This window comes from Chelonoidis abingdonii, chromosome 25 (assembly GCF_003597395.2).
Source record: "Chelonoidis abingdonii isolate Lonesome George chromosome 25, CheloAbing_2.0, whole genome shotgun sequence".
Taxonomy (NCBI): Eukaryota; Metazoa; Chordata; order Testudines; family Testudinidae; genus Chelonoidis; species Chelonoidis abingdonii.
In genome coordinates this window covers 2,633,864-2,655,262 of record NC_133793.1, presented here as the reverse complement: position 1 = coordinate 2,655,262, position 21,399 = coordinate 2,633,864, and the positions used below count along the sequence as shown (strand labels likewise).

Sequence of the window (21,399 nt, the reverse complement as noted above, 5' to 3'; positions counted from 1 at the left end):
ACCAATGATAGGACTGGCCGATATGTTACTCCTACAGTAGAACTGGAGGGAACAGAACCCCTCCACCTGCTGCCAGTCTGCCTGTGAGAGGAGAGCAAGAGGTGACAGAACCATTGCAGCTTCACAGAAACAAATACACCTGCCAAACACTGAATTTCAGAACGTTACAATGACGTGTTCAAAGGAAACAAACCAAGGAAACATAAAAAACCAAACCCATAAAGGGAAACCTTCCCTCTGAGTGGTATACTACAAACAGAGCCCGAGGTGGAGTGGCTGCTGGGGCGACACATACAGGTTTGGAATGGCTGTACAACACTTTACCTGTGAAGTATCTCCAGTCCCCACCGCCACATAAGAACAGTGTTATTGGCAGCCAGGTCCACCACCCAACAGTCCCATCCAGTGCACAGCAACCGAGAGAACTGGCCACACGCCGAGACACAGCACGCCCAGCAAATGGCTCAATTCAAAATCCTTACAGGAAATAACCCTATTGCTAATGAGCGGTGATTGCCTAGCAGGGTGAATGGGGATCACTACTGGTTATATTAATGCTTGAGAGCAGCTAATGCTGCCATGAGGCGAGCAGACCGATAACTTCCTGAGCTGACAGTCAGGGTGAGCAAAATGGCTTAGTGTAAAAAAGGATCTATTCTACTCGCTGCCCAAACCCCAACCCTGGGGGAGTTTTGAACAAGCCTTAAGAAGCTGCGTTTCATCCTCTGGGCTTCTCAGGGTGAGCTGGGGGTGGGTTTGCTGCAGTGCAGCTTCCGCTGCAGCATCCAGTGCCCAGCCGACTCCTTCCAAAGCTACGGAAAGTCGCTATGCTCCAGCTCCGAAGCCAGCCCAATCGATTAAAAAATACCACTTCAAAAGGTAAACAGGCTAGTGGCGATTCCAGTGCTGGGCTGGAAGGCCGGGAGACTCAAAGCCTTAATGTACGTGCCATTTATGGTACTGCCTCCCTGTAATGCTTTGGTATTTGAGCACCTCACAGTCCTGTGGGCATTTATCTCAATGACACACTGGGAGGCCGGATGGTGCTTTCTGTTGGGGAGCCAAAGCCTAGAGAGACAAAGGGTATGTCTACATTGCACACGCAGCATGGAGTCTGACTCAGGTTTGAGCTCAAGTCCCCCTTCTGTCCACATACAAATCAGTCTGACTTGGGGGTCAGCAAGCGCTCAGGACCTGGGACTCACTGAGAGTCAGGTCCAAGCCCTGTCATTTTGCAGCATGGATGCAGGCCAAGCCACAGATCTGAGTCAGAAGGGCTGCATAGTGCAATATGGACCTGTGAGCACTGCTGTGAGACCTGGGGCTGGCAATTGTAAACCCAGGTTTGCAATGCAGTGTAGATGCTCAAGTGAGGGCTTGGATCCATTGAGTCCACAGGCCCAGGTCCCACAGCCTTGGGTTTACACTGCAGAGAACACATACCCTAGGTCACAGAGGAGTGAGGAAGGGAACCTAGCCCAGGTCTACCCCATCCTACGCTAGCCCTCTAAACTCGGGATCATCCTGCCCCCCAGTGAACAGGCATAGCCTGAGCAGCGGCAGGGCACACGTTCCTCACAGCACCCCAAGCCTTTGGCTGGAGGTCCCACCTCACAGGCTGACCGGGGAGTTCATTATCCCTTTTGGTAACACAGTCCCACTCGGAAACCCAGTTCATTTCACACGCCAACCCCTAGACATCCATCAAAGGGCCTGACTATTGGTCACTATGGGCCTAGGTTAGATCTGAACTGGTGACCTAGCAGCAAACAGCTCAGCAGTTTAGTACCCGTCCCCTGGCCTCAGATAGCTCTTGCTGCGCTGACTCTTTGCAAATGTCCCCAGGGTAACAAGTGAGCATGTAGAGAAGCAAATAAATAGCATAACATTAACTTGGGGTTTAGAAAGTGCAGTGAAGTTTCTCAGCTCCCCATCTCTGCGAGGGCCATGTAGAGTCGTGGCTTAGTCCTTTCCAGAGAACCCCAGGGAGCAGGATAATGAGCTTAGAAGACTGTTCATTGACATTTCCTTAGAAGATAGGGAGCTTTATAAAGTCTTTAGCCAAGTCTGCGGGGCTCCCTACCAAGGCAGCACTGGGGATAGTAGCTGCAGAAAGGAGACAGCTGCAGAGCAAGTCTGGACTCCAGAGCTGCAGCCTCTGCATGGACCTTGCATGCAGCTGATGTTCTGTTTTCAGGGATCCCCCCTGTCCTTCCTCACTGCATCATAGCTACCTTCCCTCAGCTGCAGATGGGTGCAGCTCCTTTAGGTAGTCAGCACTGCCCTGAGCGCCGGCCAGTGGGGTTGTCTGGGATGCTTTCTCCCTCCACAGGGCTCTCTGCCGCATTCCCAGCCCCACCGGCTTGGGAGAAAGAGACTAAAGGAGCTTTCGGGGAAGGCACTCAGGGCCTGATTCTGTGAGCTACAGAGCACACTGCTGTCGCTGGAGTCCAGAGCAGACAGCACCCAGCTCCTCACTGCCCTGAGCAGGATCTGGTCGTGAGCTTCCAGCCCCTGCCAGCTCAGGAGCCAGACTCCATATTCCTGCAGGGCGGCGGGATGCACCATCCCTGGGCGGCCAGCCAGCCCTCTGCCTCCCCAAGGCTCAAGCCACGCCAATGCTTTGAGAGTATGTGATGCAAATGCAAACAGCAGCTTGGTGCCTACTCCATGGAGGTTTGGGGCGGCGGGGCGGGGGCGCAGTGTGAGGCTGGCCAGGAGAGACACGTCTGTTTGAGCTGCCCATTCTTCTGGCGTCCGCAAGGCGCTAGAATCTCTGGAAGTCATGCAGGTCCTCGGCCCCATCAATTTTCAGGCCTTGCAGCAGGGGAAAGTCGATCAGCGGCTCCTCCAGGAAGGCCACATCCTCCTGGGAACTCTGGCAGTGCAGCCCCGCCTGCAGGGCCCCGTGGAACCACAGGTTCTCATAAGGCTTGGGGCTGGGCGTTGACTCGCTCAACAGGGGCTGAGTGGAGTCAGATCGGATGTAGAGGGGAGATGGGACATGCTGCTGCTGGCCCCTGTAGCCTTCTGCAACTACCTTGGCGTACTGGACGGCCCCAGCACTGTTGACGTACGAGCCCGGCCTCGCCTCTCCCGGAGCTCTGCTGCCACTCGGCAGGCCGGAGCTGCTGGGGTGGATGTAGGATTTGGGGAGGACCGGGAAGCTGCCAGCAGCAGCTGGGACAGGGTCCTTCTTCCCCCAGAGCGATGCCTTCTTCTCGGCTCCTTTTTCGAGCACGGTGATGTCAGAAATGGTCACCAGGCCAGGGTCCCTCGCACTGGCTGTCTGGAGAGTCTCCTAGGAAACAGGCATTTGCTCAGGGAAGGCCGGACTCATAGTGGTGAGGTGTGTAGCTGCGGCCTCACCAGCCCCACTGCAGGGCACAGCCCTCTCCCAACGGCTACCATCTCCCCTAGCCCCTTCTCAGACACTCTGCAGCACCTACTCACCCCAGCCTTTCCCAGCCCAACCTCTATGCAAGCCCCTCCGGCTCCCCTGCCCTCATCCTGCCCCTCTCCCGCCAGGCTTTGTGTCTCAGCCCCACTGCAGGGCCCTGAAGTGGTGCTAAGCAGGGCCTAATCCTGCAGGGTGCTGAGTAAGTCAATGTTTGGCATTTTGCAGGATCACGCTCCATTCTTTGCCAGCTGCGCTGTTTGCTAGATCTGACTGCCTAGCAGGGCTGAGCCTGCTACAGCCCTACTGGTGGATATGAAGGAGTTTTGCTAGGCTGGCTGCTGCTGACCCAGCTGCTAGGAGGGAAGGGCTAGTTTCTCTTCTATTCCACTTTGGTGCTTAATCCCTGCCCATCACTGTGGTGTCTGGCCTTCTCACCAGGGCACGGTCCCGTCTCCCAGCCAGGTGCTCAGCTGGTGAGGGGTGACTCAGTATTGTGCTGTGGAGTCAGCAGTGATGGGAGAGGATTGGCACCTGCCGGACCCTTTCTTACCTGCTGTAGGTCGGCTGGCACCCACTTGCCCAGGCTGCTGTTAGCTGGGTCCGGGACGCTGGGCCAGAACTGATTCTTCACCCTGTTGGTCACATAACAAAGCCAGGGGGATGCTTAATGACAGGGCTGCTGGCCGATCGGTCCATCAGAGCTTGGGTTCTTGGGGGTATTGGCAGAGATGCAGCTGGTAGGGTGAAATCCAGGGCCTGGGGCTGTGTTTGTGCAGCGCCCAGCAGCAGGGGGCCCTGATCCCTGGCAGAGGCCTCTGGGGGCTGTCAGATCACAATATAAATAATAACTGGGGCAGTGCAGTTACTCTCAGCGCCTGTCTGAGCCTGCTGGACCTGCCTCTGTTCAGACACCTGCCGTCAGTGAAGAGGGACATCGCTCCTCTGGCGCTGAGTCCATGGAAGCCCATGGAGCTCCATCGATTCACCTCAGTGGGGGATCTGGCCTGGTGTGAAAAGCACAAAGCTCCCATACTTATGAGTGTCCCTAAGCCTAACGGAGAGGAAATGTCTGCCCAGCCCTTTGACTCCAGCCCACTCCATTGTCTGGACAGAGATCGGTGCCCATGCATTGCCCAGGAGGGCAGCACAGGTCACAGCTACATCACGGGATGCTAAGTGGCAAATAACGCGCTGCCAAGCCCATGGAGGGCTGCTGATCCATGGGCACTCACCTCCGATTCTTCTGGAAGCAGACGAATAATACTACAAGCACGACACACACGAGGCCAAAGAACGGGAGGAGATACTGGATTTCTTTCTCATCTGGAAAAGAGATAGGAACTGGGTTATTCCCAAAGTTCAGCCCTTTGTATGAAGGAGTCAGGTAGGTGGCATGGCGTGACCTGAGCATTCCCCCGAGGTAGGTGGGGGTTGGGCAACAAAAATAATGAGGGGTATGGAACGGCTGCCATATGAGGAGCGATGAAGAAGACTGGGAAAAGAGACGACTAAGAAGGGATAGGATAGAGGTCTATAAAACTGTGACTGGTGTGGAGAAAGTAAATCTGGAAGTGTATTTACTCCTTCTCAGAACACAAGAAGTAGGGGTCACCAAATGAAAATAGGCAGCAGGTGTAAAACAAACAAAAGGAAGTATTTTTTTCACACAATGCACAGTCAACCTGTGGAACTCCTTGCCAGAGGATGTTGTAAAGGCCAAGACTATAACAAGGTTCAAAAAAGAACTGGATCAGTTCATATAGGCTAGGTCCATCATTGGCTATTAGCCAGGATGGACAAGGATGGTGTCCCTAGCCTCTGTTTGCCAGAAGCTAGGAATGGGCAACAGGGGATGGATCACTTGATGATTCCCTGTTCTGTTCAGTCCCTCTGGGGCACCTGGCATTGGCCACTGTCGGAAAACAGGATACTGGGCTAGATGGACCTTTGGTCTGACCCAGTACGGCTGTTCTCATGTTCTTATGATCCCAGGGTGCTTTGTGCTAAGCAGCTGGAGTGGTCCCAGGAATTAGTCCCAGTGCCTCAGCAAACCCCATGTGCTCCCCTGCCACCTAGGGATGGGCCAAGTTCACATGCAGCTTGGGATCCAGCTGTCCCTAGAGTTCATGTGTATATGTGTGTGTGCATGTGTGTGCACATGCCTGTCTGTGTACGTCTGTGTGTGTGCATGTGTGAGGGATGTGGGTCTAGGGCTATCTCCCCCCCCCCACCTCTGCCTCCTGGGTCAAATAGCACCTCTGATCACTGTTTTGGGCCCATTCCAAGTGCTGAGGTTTCCCAAGCAGGCCAAGCCCATGGCCTTACCCAGCACCGGGGTCACCAGCGTCAGGCTTGTGCTGTTGGTGCTGCCGGCTGCTGTGGACGCCATTATGTGCACTTTGTACATCGTCGAAGGCAGCAGGCCCCTGACGGTGAAGGTGGTGAAGGAGGAGTTCACAACGGCACCTAGGAAGCAGGTACGGCTATTAGTGACCCTGAGCTCCCAATCCCGCCGCGCACTCCCACCGCTTACGGACCCGTTGCTAGTCCTGGCATCACCTCCAGGAGCTAAATCCAGAGCCTGTGCTGGGCCAGTGGTACCTGCATGAGTGGGTCTGACTGGAAGCGCTCACCTCCTCAGTGAAAGACAGGACCACAACAGGGAAGGGAGCAGGGGACGGTGATGAGGGAGAAGAGAAAATAAAACGCTGACCCCACAACGTGACCCCCTGAAACTCCCCCCCTCACTTCCCAGACCTATAGTACAGTCCCTGACATACACACACCTAGAGGAAGGATGGACACTAGCCTGGGACTCAGGGGACTTGGGATCAATTCATTGCTCTGCCACCGATGGCTTGTGTGGCCACGTGTAGGTCATTCACCTCTCCGGGCAGATTTGCAAAGGGATTTGGGCACCATAGGATGCAGGTAGGCACCTAGTGGGATGTTCATAGATTCATCGATTCCAAGGCCAGAGGGGACCATTGTGATCATCTAGTCTGGCCCCTTGTACAAGACAGGCCGGAGACCTGCCCCCCAGTAATTCCTAGGGCAGATCTGTTAGAAAAACAGCCAGTCTGGATTTAAAAACTGCCAGTGATGGAGAATCCACCAGGACCCTTGGTAAATTGTTCTAATGGCTAATGACACTCACTGTTAAAAATGTGCACCTTACTTCCATGTCTGAATTTGTCTAGCATCAACTTCCAGCCATTGGATTCTGTTAGACCTTTCTCAGCTAGATTGAAGAGCCCATTATTAAAGACTTGTTTCCACGTAGATATTTATAAACTGCAATCAAGTTCCCCTGAGCCTTCTTTTGGTTAAGCTAAATAGATTGAGCTCCTTGAGTCTGTCACTAGAAGCAGGTTTTCTAATCCTTTACTCATTCTTGTGGCTCTTTTCTGAACCCTCTCAACCTTTGTTGTGTGGGGGATCATGTCTGGATTACTATCTATCCAGCCCAAGGGAAAACGGTGCTGCAGAGCACTGGACAGGTTGACGAGGTCGTAGGTGCAGTGCAAGGGTGGGAGTGACGCAGGCAGGACTTACGGAGCTCATCGCCAGCGGTGCTGGCCCAGAAGATGGTGTAGTTCGTGATGAAGCCGTTCTGCATCTCAGTGGGGACTGGGTCCCAGCTGAGCTTGGCGTGGGACTTGCTGACACTCTTGAGGCGGAATTTAGGGGCACGCGATGGAGCTGAAGTGGGAGAAGAACACGAAATGTACAAAAAGCAGCCAAGGGCACTGCAGTGCAGATTCCTATAGGGTCCCCAGTATGGGCCGGGGAGCAGAGAGTCCTGGGTAAGAGCAGGTATTTGTGACAAATCTGACTGTTTGGAGGTCGGGGATCCCAGGACCCGCACACCTCTGCCACTGAATGCCCTGTGAGCTGTGGGCCAGATCCTCAGCCAGTATATGCTGGTGCAGTGTGTCAATGGGGTTACACTGATTTGCCCCAGCTGAGCACCTCACTCAAGGACTCTGGTTGTCTTGTGCTTCTTGCACGGTGATCTCTTGCAGGAGATCATTCTGCAGTTAACCCTCTGTTCTGCCAAATTCCACAGAGCCGGGAGACACTTTTCATAAGAACAGGGGCTTGGCCCACTGCCCTGAGATGGACTTTCAGCACCCCCATTCATGTGTGCTGTTGGGCTGCCACCCTACACCCCAGAGGTGGCTGCATTTCAGTCATGCTGCCTGGACCTAGTTTGTGAAGCAGTTTGGGGTCATTCAGGATGGGAGCTGCGATAGAAACACATACCCTTCTCTTTTGAATAGGCTGCTGTGTGCAGCGGCAGTCCCACCGCATCCGCATACAAGGGGTACACGGAGATATTGTACAGCTGGAAAGGCTCAATATTTTCTGGAAGAGAAAACAAGAGGAGGTGATTAAACCAGCAGGGCTACAAGCACTGAGAGCCTTTTACTCAATCATCTGAAGCAGGGAGGGCGCCCTCTGCACTGCCAGCATACCTTGCATCTCCAGTCAATCAGCCACAGCACATCAGCTGACACATCAAATATCTACTTCCCATCATGTATGTAGTACATGAGACAGCATCCAAGGGGTTTAATGGCATAGCACTGACATTATGGGCATAAAAAGAAACCTTGGTATGTACAGGGTAACTGGAAGGGGGGTCACAGGGTGGATACAGCACAGAGGTAGGGGGGCAGTGGATGGATACAGGGCAGAGATGGTGGGGTTGGTGGATGGATACAAGGCAGAGACAAGGGGTTGGTGGATGGATACAGCGCAGAGATGGGGGGATTGGTGGATGGATGGATACAACACAGAGATGGGGGGATGTTGCAGGATGGATACAGAGCAGAGACGGGTGTGGGGTCAGTGGATGGATACAGCACAGAGATGTGTAAAATTGAGGGGCAGCTCAGAAACATGGGGAGCTGGAAAACAAACTCAGGCTGCCCCCCATAAGCCTGGGCTGACAGAGTGCTGCCTCCCCTCCTGGCAGGTGACCAGCCTCTAAGGTGCCATGTGCTGTGGACAGACCTTGGACCAGTGAATCGAAGGGGTGAAGGGCCAGGAACTCACCTTTGCTGCCCCCCACCCATGCCCCAGGATGCTGCCCAAACCCTGCCCCTTAGCGCCTACCTCGGATTAATGCCTTGGTGGCACTCCTGTTCCGCTCCACCTGCCAGCTCCCGCTGCTCCTGGCTGGCCCCGGCAAGGGTATTTGGCACCACTCAAGTATGTACCCAGTGACTGCGGCTCTGGGCGCCTCCCAGTGCACCCAGAGGCTGTGCTCATCACAGGGGGAAGTGTGGATCCCGGCCAGGGGCTGCCCTGCGAACAGCATGGGAGAACGCAGTCAGGCACAGACAGTCAGGCAGGAGGGGTGAGAGAAGCTGTGTGTGGGATAAGGAGGAAGCCGAGAGGGGACCAGGGGGGAGCGGGAGAAGGGCAGCAGAACTGCTGCTGCTGCGCTTTGAGCTCACCACGGAGTCAGTAAAACCAGAGGAGGCCATGGACCCTCTGCAGCCACCTCAGCTAGCGGAGAGGGAGTGGGGCCTGTGAGTCTGCGAGCAGAAGAAGCATCTTCTCTTACCAAGCAGCCATGGGAATGTCAAGATTCAATGCCTGGTCTGGGGTCTCACACTCTCCCCTTGCTCAGTGCACAGGCCTGGCCATTAGTTGCCCTCTTGTCGTTCAAAAGGATGGTTCAGATATTACAGGCCAGCTCCTCTGCTGGTGTAAACTGGTGTCACTCCATTGGCTCCAGTGGAACCACCCTGATTCACACGAGCTGAGGAGCTGGCCCTCCAGCTAATTACTCTCGATAGCCCTTTAAAACATGCTCCTGGGCCAGCGTGGTGTCTGCCGGGTTTCAGCCCCTGCTCCCCTGAAATGTTCTGCAGCCCAGGAAATGCACCAGGGAGCCCATCTCAGGGTCACTGCATGTCTGTGGGATCACTGAGGAGCCCAGAGATCATCACACTCTGACAGGCAAGTGCCTCTACTTATTACTGGGGCAGTGACCAAATAAAGACAGTCCAAATTCTTGGAGCCAGACAAAGGAGCGACAGGGAGGGCTCCTAGCCCACGTGCAGCTCAGGAGAGAAATCAAAGGGTTTCTGCAGAGTGGAGCCCACCTGAAGGTGCTTTCAGGGTTTCAGAGACATGCTGCTTTGAATAGATTGCAAGGATGTCTAGCGAGCCCCTACCTTTCTTCTCAAGGAAGATAACTTCTGTTGCTGCAGACTCGCCTGCTGAGTTATAGGCTGCGAGATAAACTCTCCTGACCCCAGCCAGCACAGAGAAATTGCACTGCATCTCTGTCGTGTTGCAGACAGCTGCTAGCTCCACATTCCTCTGTCTGGGATTTAGGGAGACCCAGTACCCCAGGATCCTGCCATTCATCTCGTTCTGCTTCAGAGCCTGCATAGAGCGAGTAGAACAATGGTTGGGTTAGTGTGGGGACCCCAGCCTGGGACCAGAGCCCGTTGTGGAGGGCACCATGCAGGGGTGATTTACCGTGTTCAGTGCTTAGCTCCTAGGGGGGATGGGTCCTATAGAAACACCTGGGGCAGGGGAGAAAAGGATGAGGCAGACTGTCCTAGCACTGGGGAGCCCAGGACACCGGCAGGGAGTTCAGATATGGGGCTGTGACAGTCTCAGCAAGTCCCACGGTTAAGTGCTCACGTGCCTCTTCCCCCACAGACAAGCCGTGTGTAATAACAGGGCCTGTCTTACAATGAGCTGCATGTGCATTCTGCTGGTAGGGTCCTGTCCAACATTACCTTCCACAGCAGCTGAACCTCCGCTCTCTTCCCAGAGTCCACAGGCGTCATCTTCCACCAAAAGTCCAGCTTCCCTGCAGGTGCTAGAGCACACAAGAGGAGGGGTTTCTTTTACCCGTTCTTCACAGCTGCCCTTTACTGGTACAGATGTGACAGACCCAACACAGATCTGCTGGTCTCAGTGGATCAGAACGTCACTAAAATTCAGTGTTGCACCTTCTTCAGCTGCAAGCCCCGTTCTCAGGCCTGGTCTACAGTCACAAGTTGTACCACTGGAACTCTGCTGGGGTAGTTACATCAGTACAGCCCCCGTGTGGGTGGAGCTCTTGGTATAAAGGTGCCTGACGCCAGGTTAGTTTCTCCGTATAGGAGAAGAGGAATAGCTGTACCAGGACAGGGCCTGCTTAGCCCAGTTTAACTGCACCCACGAGTATAAACAGATGGATAAAAGATCACGCCCCTAACAGACACTGCTTTACTAGGACCAAACCTTGTGCAGAACGGCCCTTACATCATGGGCACCTTTGGGCAGAGCCCTTGTCTCCTCATTGTGCACCAAGCTGGCCCATCGCCCAGCAAATGAACACCCGTAACAACACCTGCCCCAGGGTGGAAGCCAGGCTGTGTGGGAGAGTGAAGCTGGCCTGACCCACATGCCAAGGTCTGTAATGGGCACCCACTGCTCCCAGCACGGGGAGCCTTAGAGACCCACTGCAAACGCCAATAAGCAGGAGTTGGACCCCACGCCCCCAGGCAGCTCTGGGCCTTTTCCTCTGCCCTCCCCAGTGCTGCATCACCGAGCTCTGTGTGTGTCACTTTGTCCTTCCATCCTGCCCAGTCACTCAGCAAAGCCACAGACCCAGGTTTGCTGTGGGATCACAGTTCACCAGCACTAGGGACGCTGTGGGGTCCCAGCCCTAGGGCTCGGTCTGTGGTCTCTCTGCTGAGGCAGCCGGGGTGGGGGGGGGGATGTATGGGGCAGCAGCGAGGATGGCTTTCTCTTGTGTTTGTTTCACCCAGGGGCCTTCCAACAGCCCTGGCATGGGAAGGACTCTCAGTCAGGCCCTGGGTCCCTGAGCCTGAGCCAGTCAGACCCTGCCTGTGCGGCGGTACCGTGGTGTGGTTGGTTCTCCTGCCAGGACCCACCTTTCTCGTGGGTGGTGAAATTCCATCCCACGCTCCACTCACTCCAGTAGCCCATCGCTGTGACCCGCATGCAGCGCATCTGGAAGCGATACTCCTTCCCAAAGAGGAAGCCGCAGTGGTGGGTCTTCAGGTTGGGGCTGACAATGTTGGGGACCTGGTTGCAAAGCAAAGCAACATCAGAGGAAGCCCTGTGTGGACTCTTGCTCAGGCATGGCCTGGTCGAGGCCCTGATCCTCCTCTGGCTTGCACCCCGTGCGTCAGTCACACCAGGGCAAAGCGTGCTGAAGTGGGCATGAACAGCTACCTGGGGTAGCTCCTGACAACCCGTTCTGCTGTGGCAGCCTTTTATGGATGTAACTGAGGGCGCGAGGGGTCAGGCCTGGGGGAAGCTGGCCCTGCTTCTCTCTAGCTCCTTCCCAGAAAAGCTGTTTCACCTCTCTGTGGACAAAGCTGCACAGCCCACTTGAGATGGGTCCGAAAAGAAGAGTCACATGCAGAATGTGGGATCTGCTGGGCAAAATCCATGGCAGCCAGCAGATGGGTTTGCCCCAGTAATGCAGCCTCCAGATCCAGGGGGAATTGATGCCTGAAACTGCTCCCAGAGCACCCCGCTCTTAAAGGCCTGGGCCAGGCTCCAGGGGCCTGGCTCCGCACACTCTCCGGGGGAACCCCAGGCCTTTCTGGGGGGGTGGGAAGTGTTACACCAAAGGGACGGGAGAATCAGCCCAGGAAACTTGTGATCTAAACAAGGGAACTGAGCTGCTTCAGACTAGAGGGACGTCTCCAAAGGCAATCTGGGTCGCAGGTTGCCAGGCAGCGGCTCTGGAAACGAGCTGGCAGCGGGAGCTGCATTGATGGGGCTGGAGTGGCAGAGACTAAGGTGTGATTGTTAGTGGCTCCGAGAGGGTGGGATTCCATGCTGTGTGGCCTGGATCTCTCTGCTTGGTGGGGTAGGCTCTCAGCCTCGCTCCACTGGGGTCAATGGGCCAGATCCCCAACTGGTGCAAAAGTGGCTGGTGATTTGGAGTCACCAACCTGAGATGCCTTAAAGGGGCCTGAGTCTCAGAGGGTGACTGCTCAGCACATTGTGAAAATCCAGGCCCCCAAATCACTAGCTACTTCTGGAGAATCTTGGCCCCAGTGGCTGGTGGCTGCCCCCCCGCCCCCCCCTGATGCTGTAGGTTGGAGTGTTAGGAAGGTCTTATCACCCCAGATTTTCAAGTGCTCAACTCCTTTTGTGGGCTCTAAGCAAGTGGTCTGGTTGTCCAAAGAGCCCAGGGTGCTGGGCGTGAGCTCTGGAAAATCTGATCAGTGTCACAGAGGGAGCTGATGAGGGTGGGAAATTTGGCTCCAATGCGGGGCGCTGCGCACTTGGAGATCCAGCCCTGAGCTCTTGGGAAATCTAGCTGTCAGTGCCCAGCAGGCTGCCCCTCTTCTGTGCCCCATCAGCAGTGGGCACCAGGGTGTGTGGCGAACCCGGTGACGAGGGGAGGGGGGTCAAACGGAGGTACTGGAAGTGCAGAGTAAATCTCTGGACTATCCATGCAGCCCCTGAGTGGAAGGATGTGGAATGGTTACAATCGAGGAGCAGACAGCGCATTTTAGGAGTGGGGGCTTGAGGGGGACAGGAGAAGTTTCCTTCCCTCCTTCCAAACAGGAGAAAGAAGCCAATGACTCACTCCTCTCCCCTCAGGAGCTGGCTGGAAGAGCAGATGGAATCTCCTAGTTTACAGGTGGAGAAAATGAGGGGCTCTCAGTCCCCCCACGGAAACAGAGGCAGGAACAGATCCCGGGAGTTCTGGCCACTAGACCATACTTCCTCCAAAGGAACACAGCCCCAGCCAGCCAGCCCGGCCCCCTCTCCCAGAGCCAGTCACTCACCAGAGTCCATCCGGGGTCCTCATGGGTCCTGTAGCGGAGCTCACACTGCTGCTCTATGTGGGAGCTGGTGGGAGCCACTTCCCAGGCCACGGAGACACAGTCAGTCTGGAAAGGGAGTGACTGGATGCTTTTTAGGACAGGGGGATCCAGTTTGGCTACAAGGAATAGAGATAGATCAATAGATTGATAGATTGATGGATCGATAGATCGATAGGGCTCAGGCAAAGCACAAAACACAGCCAGGGTTTGACCCCATTAAATGTTTGCCTGCACATCTTCACCTGCAGTCAGTGGGAGCCCCAGACCTTGGGATTCACACGAGGAATCCCGGCCATCTATCTGATCGGATTTAGTGTTAGTCTTAATCCTGGCTCTGGCTTTAAGCTCCAGTGAGGTGAGTAAGAAAAATAAATGGTTAAAAAAATGCAGCATGAAAAGACTTTGGAAAAAGAACTAATCTGACTAGGAGTTGGATTCAATATGCAAATGAAGTGAAATTGTCTCCTATGCATGAGCCTCATGGCATTCCAGGGAGATTGATCCATAATTACAGTAGGGGGAAAGGGGCCAATCAGAGACTGAGGGAAATGTATTATTATTAATCATTGACAATAAATCATTAATCATTTCTTTGATGTTCCTATTGTGTCTTTCCTCCTGAAACCTCACAACGCACTTTATCCCCCTCTTCCCTCTGGAGAAGAATTACCGCACCTAGCTGTAATGCTGGGCTGAAATGCAGCAGCTGTTTAGCAGAGCGGCTCTGTGCAGCAGCTCAGAACAGGGAGAGAAGCATCATCCTGCATCAGTCAAAACTGCCTGGAGTGGGGATGCAGTGAGCAAATTATAATGACTGCACGGTAACTTGGCCAGGATGTTGGGGGTTAACTCCTACTTAGTCACCTCCCTCCAACACCCAGGGGCTCTGCTAACAGAAATCTCAGATACTGATATATACAATATAGCCAAGTGTTGCCAGAGGCTTCAACAGGGTAAGGATTTCACCTGCAGAACTGAGCACTTAGGGCCTGCTCAGTCAATGAAAAGACTCGCTCTGACTTTGCTGGGCTTCGAATCAGGCCCTTAAACAGCAAAATAATAGTAATAATGATCCATTGTATTTGATAGGAAGGTTCCATTGATCAGTAGTTTCCAAAGGGTTAATAAACGACTCACTGATGTTTCAATATATGAAAGAGACAAGGTGGGTGAGGTAATATCTTTGACTGGATCAACTGCCGATGGTGAAAGGGACAAACGTTCAAGCTACACACAGCTCAATAAATGGTTAACCACCTGTTAGAGGAACCAGTCAGTCAACAGGTTGCTTATAACCATCTATAACATTTTGTGCTGAGATGCTTGTAACCACCTATAACACATCCTACTGTGATGGAGCAGGGGCTGTCTGTGTGGGGAACGGGAAGGAGTAGGGACTGTCTGTGTGGGGAACGGGAAAGCAGGGGATGTCTGTAGGTGAGGGACAGGTGCTCAGGCTGTAACCCGAACCCAGCAGGGGGGAGGGGGGAGCCCCTGGGCAGAGGAGAAGGGGACAAAGGATTCGGCTGGCGGGAGAACAGGCAGGACAGTTTGGGTTTGGGGCCGTGGGGCGGAATTCAGGGGATCCTAGCTGGGATCCAAGCACCCTGAACCCCCAGAAGGACTCAGTGGAGGGGTCCTGACTGTGCCTGCAAGCTCTGCTGTAACCTGTGTTCCTGTTGTCCAATAAACCTTCAGTTTTACTGGCTGGATAAAGGCACTGTGGGTCCCAGGAAGAGGGGTGCAGGGCCGGACCCCCCCACACTCCGTGACACCTACTAACACCTGTAACCAGCTTAGAACAGCTAGTAATTCTCTATTAACCCTTTGCTTTGGAAACCATTTATAAATGGAACCTTAAAGTAAAGTGTGATCTAATAATCTGAAGTGTTTTAATGCGACTTGGTTTAACAGAACTAACTCTCTCTCTAAATTCTTTTGTCCAGACTCTGATTTAGGTGGCTACAAAGGAAGCCCCCCAGCTCCGTTACACACCTACATCCATGGGGTCGATGCACAGATGCTGAGACTCAGCTGTGCCCAGGGCATTCTGGACTGACACCCAGATGTCCATTTTCTGGTACAGCTGGAGAAACTTGCGAGGAATGGAGCAGTAGTTCTGGCCGGCTTGTGGGATACAATCTGGGATCGCCTCCTGGGAAACTTCACATTGGCCTCTGGTCCTGCCGTGGAACAAGACAGGGTCAGTCTGTAGATCTCCACTAACATTCTGTGTGTTCTCACTGGAGACCCATCAGGCTGAGGCACCATCCTCACCTTCCTCTCAACTTGCACCCAGTGGGCACAACCAGGGACATGGAAATCCAGGTTCTGTGCAGGTGCAGAGGGACCCTCTGAATAACACCCAAAGGTGAGCCAGAGGGAGGGGAAATACAGTTCTTGAAGGGAGAACTAAGCTGAGCAGGCTGAGCCGGACCGCTGGCATGGAGTCAAGGCTGGCCTCATCGAGAAGATGGGCTCCTGCCAGCAGCGATTCTCTGAGGTGCAATCTCAGAGGCTGGGAGTCAAGGAGATGCTGGGATCAAGTTTCAGCGGCTCTAAGTTTGCTCTGTGGTGGGTGTCTATAATCCACTTTGCCCAGGGCTGGCCCAACCCATTAGGCAACCTAGGCAGTCACCTAGGGCACTAACATTTGGGGAGTGACGACTGTGGCGGCCGGATCTTCAGCTGCCCAGGTCGTTGTTGGTATTTTGGGGGCGGAACCTTCCGCCGCCTCTGTCGGGGGTGCCATTTCGGGGGCAGGACCTTCTACCGCCTAGGGCACCAAAAATGCTGGCGGCGCTCCTGACTTTGCCATGTGGTGTCAGGAGCTCTCAAACTTGCCCATAGTGGGTGCTGTAATCTGGTCCTGCTTGGGGCTCTGGGAGCCAGTTCCAGCACACAACTCTGAACAATTACTGCTGCACAAGGTACCAGTGGGTGACGCTGAGCCCTGGGATTGTATGGCCAAAGGACACGTCCGAGGCCACACAGCAAGGGGAAGCAACAAGGGGCTTGTACCAAGCAGCTGGCAAGCCGTGGTATCCCTCGGAGCACAGATGCCTCCAGACAATCTGCAAAGGGCATACTGGAGGCCTCATTGCTTCGGGCTTTTAAAAGCAGATGGGACGCAGCCCTAGTTACTTGTGAGGAACATGCTGTCCTGGCAGCTGCTGGGTGCAAAGGGAAGGACAGGATCAAAACGGGCCCCTTTTCCCCTCTAATTTCTCCATGTGCGGTGTGCAATGGGCAAAGAGGCCTGACCGTGGCCCTGCAGATGGATAGGAGGCCATGCACGTGGCTGAGGCTTATCACTTACTTGGAACTTTTCAGAGCCACTGTGGCTGGGAGGTGTCCATCCAGCCCGGGGTCCCAGTGGCACGTCAGGCTGCTCTCACTGAGGTTCATCATACAGGTTAGATTCTCAGGCTTTGATGGTGGATCTAGGCAGAAAGCAACGGGGAGAAAGGATCTGAGATGCGCTGAGTGGACCTCCCAGGTCTGGGCAGTTAAGCTGCATGTCCTTGAGCACCATCGACTAGTCCTGTGTCTGTTAACTATTTACCTACCTACAGTTGTAGAACTCTCCTGTACATGTATAGAGGGAACACCTGCCTGAAGCCCTAGAGTCCCGAGCCAGGCTGCAATGGCACAAACTTCTCCCTCCCCTCGCTGCCATACCTTGGCAACCTGCACATGACCTCAAAGGGCCCTCCCCTCCCCCACGCACCAGGAAATAGTAACCCCCACCCCATCTGTCCCTGGCCAAAGCAAGAGAGAAGTGAGAAGGTATTCAGCGAGATCCTGCCAGCCTCTTGGAGACATGGCCAAGGGGGCAGTCCAAGTGACCGTGCCTGCAAAGGAGGTGGTGGCCCCTAATTACCTGCCCCCACTGGGAATTCAGTTTAACCCAATTTGCATATGCAAATGCAGGGGTTCTGGTGCAAGGAAAAAGATGCAGGTACAAATATCAGGAGGAAGAGGGTGTGCTATTTGCACGTGCACGGAAACATGGCCCTTTGAGTCGAGACCAGAGAAGGGTGAGACTTACAGCCTGCGTGGATCTCTGCCATGCCTATCCGCTGCGGGGTGCCGTTCCCCACCACAAAGCACCACAGCTTGGCCCTGGTTTGGTTGAAATGGCTGATGGTGAGATTGGAAACTTCTGCTCCTTCAATGCTCTTGTGCTGGCTCCCTGACATGGACTCGCGGTTGAGTCTCCACGTGATCTGGATTTCCTCACCTTCCAAGCCACCGCAGCGGTTGCTTTGGATGGTGCAAGAGGCCATCACTGTAGATCCCAAGAGAATGGTGGGTGAGTCCACTGTTACCCAGCCACAGGCTTGGGCTCCTGCAGAGTGAAAAAGAACAGCGCATCAAGGTGACAGGGCCTTGGGCTACACAGAAGGGTCTGCACCTCTGGCCTGCTCCTTCACTGGCACACCAGGAACTCCTCCTTGCAGCCTGAGTGTGTTACTCTTTTTTCCTGAAAGCCAGTCCTATGTTTAGAAACTTGGACTCCATCTCGCCTAGTATCTCATCTCCAGCACGGGGGGAGTGGTGCCAAAACCCTGCAGTTATGGGATAACTGGCTCCAGGAAGAGATTTCCCCCAGCCCCTGCTGGTTGGCTGATGCCCTGGAGGAGAGACTTTATACCCCTTCCAAAGTTATATGAATTTTAACACTTTCTGTAGCAAATCTGCATGGTCGGGTTAGCTAGATAAATGTCCAAGACTTGTTTTGAATCCTGATAAATGCTCAGTCTCAAGGAAACCTTGTGGCAGTGAGTTCCATAGCTTAATGGTGCAAAACAGTATTTGGTTTTGTCAGCTTTAAATTTGCTGCCATTAAGGTTGAATTTTTCTTTCCCAAACGGAGATTTTAAGGAGCAGTCACATTGCACAGCAAGAGTTTAGCACGAAAGGGGCCATGTTAGAGTCTGAAATGGCAAAGGAACAATCAAAGGGTCAGACATGCGGACAGTGCCTTTTGTTAGAATGTGAAAGGTACCAGCGCAGAGACTTCAGCAGCTCCAGCATTGGTTTGGAGGATTGGGACAACGCCACATGGGCGGTGGGACTGGGATGTGGCCTGGGCTCAGGGGTCTGTACTAGAGGATCACACTTTAGGAGTGGGGTCTTTGTTTGCTTTTGGGCTCTTGTTTGAGGGTCCTCCATGAAGCACGGCTGAGTTGTGCTCAGGCCACGGTCACTTCAGTGGGGCTATTCAGTTTCAAAGCACTGAGACATTAATCTATTATTTTCACTTGTGGCTGGTGAATGACCTTGGGATGGGAAATTCTCCACTTATCTACAGATCCAGGGTCCAGTAATGCCAGGACAGGGGGAATGTCCCACCACTCTTCTCCAGCCTGACCTGGATTAGCCACCTCTCTGACAGGCTAGTCCCCAGAACAATCATTGCCTGGCCCCCGTCTACACTGCCAGTCAGCACTGTTTCTGGGATGGACACTAGCAAATCTCATTCCATGCTGGCCACAGAATTGACATCAAGTGCATCTGTACGGACTCAGGGATTTCCCAGCTCCTTGCTGGGAACCACTTCTCTTTGAAACTCACCTCCCAGGATCAGAAGGAAGAGTGTGGAGCATCCCAGCAGCATCTCAGAGTTCCAGTGCATGGCCATGATCTGAATTCACAGAATGAGTCTCCTTTACAGGCCTGGGATGATGGCTGTGGAGATGGCAGTGTGCTCAGATTAACCTGCCCTGCTACAACCCTACATCATATGAGAAACTTTCTGAGTTACATAGGAGGCAAAATGTACTGGGTTCATCCAGCCATCCATCTATCTATCTCCATGCATCCCATGCACCCTATCTATCTATCTATCTATCTATCTATCTATCTCATTCCACCCCCCACCCTCCCCGTCTATCTATCTAACATGGACACACATGCTAATGGGGATCAATCTGACACATATACTGCATTTGTATTTCACAAAGCAAATTTCATTTTGCACCAGGCCCCTGAGGTTGTGAATTTCTCCCTTGGCCTGAGACATTTGGTTAATTGCGTCAAAGAGTTTCCACACAGTTCACACCATGGGAGAGCAGAGCCAAGCACAAATGCTCTTGATGCTGACCCATGTTACAGATGAAGGTGGCATGTGATGGGTCCTCTCAGTGCTCGCCTGTGGTACATACAGACATGGGACGTGAGGGTGTTCCATGCCCCTCCAGTTGTTCCCATCACGTATGTTTGGGACGAAGAGGCTCATAGGACACAAGATCTGTGGTGCCTGAGGCCTGTCACTGCCCATTTTCAGGCCACCTCTCTGTGTCAGAAACATATTCACACAGCCCCTCCAGTCCCCTCCAGCCTGGGAAATAAAGTAACTGGAGTGGCTGTGGGTGTGGCGATGCCCAGGGTGAGCGATTGCCGCTTGGCTCAGGCAGAGGCTTACTGCCCCTAGGTCTGAGCTCAGACTAGCCCTGCTCTGTGCCAGAGCCACAACGCCCACAACACCAGAGTAACAAACTAGCCTGGCCCCGCAAGCACAAGTCTCCATCCAGGCCGGGAACTCGCTCCTGTGTAGGCACCCCCGCAGTCAAAGCCTGTCCCTGCTGCTCCAAGGATCTTGCAGCCTGTACAATCAAATCTCTGCGTGGCCAGACTGCATGGAACAAGACCCCCCCCAGAGCATGGTGCTGCCTGAGCTGGGAAAGAAGAACTCTGTTAAACCAGCCCCATGCGTGGGGAGAGACTAGCAAGACCTTTGGCCACCAGCCTGACCCCGGCAGGCAGCTCAGAACTCCACTCAGCCACGCTCAAGGCGGGCAGATCCCCCAGCTCCTGCAGAGAAGGGACAGACACATTCATGCCCAGATGTGGCACTTCATGGGCCGGGGTTGTTTCACCTCCCATGCCATCCAGTGGGTGGGTTTAAAGAAACATGAAAGGTGGCTTGAGGCTGGGGCTGTTTATAGTCTTACGAAAGGAATGAATGAGGAAATGCCTCCCTACTTGACAGGACACATCTGTAGGCCACTGGGATCTTGCCTCCCCCTACTCTGCAGTCTGTTCATCCTCTAAACTATTTTCAGTTTCTTCTTCCAGCACCTCCCTACTCCTCCATCCTCACCCCTCCTTCTGCTCCTGAGCCCCAAACTGCTGGGTCCCAGGTTCTGACGCCCTCACCTGCTCCTTGCTGACAATTCCCACCAGGATTGGGGCTGGAGATCCATCTGCCCCACTGAGTCCCATGAAAGGAGCTCCTGGGTGGGGGATCAATTGTGTGGGAGCCTGGATCTGTGGCTCCTAGTGCTCGGTGATGTGTGAGAACGGGTTATTCCGTCTCTCCACCCCGCTGCGGGGAAATGAGCTGCGAATAGCCTCAGTTTCGGCGATAACACTTCGCAGCTCCAAAGCATCGTGCAAACTTTAAATAGCCGCTGAATGGTTCTGAGCCGCAGCAGCAGGACAGTGCTGAATGCCGGGACCCCCAGATTCACAAGAATGCATTGTTTGCTGCCTGTTAAAAGGGGGACGATCCACCCGAGCAGCTTTGGCCAAGGATGGAGCCGAGCCAGAGCAGCAGGATCCCCTCAGAGGTTCTGTACAACCCAAGTTTGAGTCAGCACCCAGCCAGCACGAGCTCCATCCCTTACCTCATCTCAGCGCCTCATGCGGCACACTCTGGCTCACGGCTCCCTCGCAGGACCGGCCCCCGGCTCCCAGGATAGCAGAGTGTTCCAGCTCTTCTCTAACATGTTGCTTTCACCGTTAGTTCCTCAAAAAAGAAAAAGAAAAAAAAAAACCCACCAACCAGTGCCGTTAATTGCTCTGACTTTCAGAAAAGGTGATTGCAAAATGCTTCCCCGCAGGCTGTATCTGCCTGGCTTTCTGGCAGGAAGGAAGGAGCACATCACACACAGTGAGTGGCTGGGGAAAGGGCTCCTTGGTCATCCTCCTCCCCTGCCCACCACGCTTCGAAGGGAGTCCATGAGCGGCCGGGATAGGGCAATAATGTGCTGGTTTGCTGTGACCTGCCACAACCAGCTGGGCCAGCTTGGCCTCTGAGAGGCTGGTAGGAGGAATACAGCCTCCAAAGGGCCCTGGAGCAGAGAACTTTAAGTGTCCTTGTTTGTACAGCCCAGTGCACTGTTCAAGGCAGCATCACATGCTGAGAGCTCACATCCC

General features: G+C 54.0%; 1 protein-coding gene across 1 annotated transcript; it reads right to left on the bottom strand.

Moving 5' to 3' along the window:
* Positions 1-150: 150 nt before the first annotated feature.
* CSF3R (colony stimulating factor 3 receptor) lies at positions 151-21,060 on the bottom strand. The gene is made up of 16 exons (XM_032766772.2): positions 20,868-21,060; positions 18,814-18,927; positions 17,285-17,584; positions 16,553-16,676; positions 15,229-15,416; positions 13,195-13,349; positions 11,314-11,467; positions 10,168-10,250; positions 9,592-9,805; positions 8,522-8,713; positions 7,667-7,768; positions 6,956-7,102; positions 5,726-5,866; positions 4,633-4,723; positions 3,951-4,032; positions 151-3,301 (listed from the first exon to the last, which is right to left on the bottom strand). Exons 2-16 carry the CDS (start codon positions 18,878-18,880, stop codon positions 2,768-2,770), a joined length of 2,574 nt encoding a protein of 857 aa, XP_032622663.1. The 5' UTR covers positions 18,881-18,927; positions 20,868-21,060; the 3' UTR covers positions 151-2,767.
* Between the last annotated feature and the right edge of the window lie 339 nt (positions 21,061-21,399).

Bases quoted from the DNA above. Each gene is read 5' to 3' on its own strand.
- CSF3R (XM_032766772.2), bottom strand. From the start codon at position 18,880: ATGGCCATGCACTGGAACTCTGAGATGCTGCTGGGATGCTCCACACTC. The intron at 9,806-10,167 runs GTAATGTTGGAC...CGCTCTATGCAG, and splicing joins AGGTTCAGCTGCTGTGGAAG to GCTCTGAAGCAGAACGAGAT. The intron at 4,033-4,632 runs GTGAGTGCCCAT...TGTGACCAACAG, and splicing joins TGCTTCCAGAAGAATCGGAG to GGTGAAGAATCAGTTCTGGC.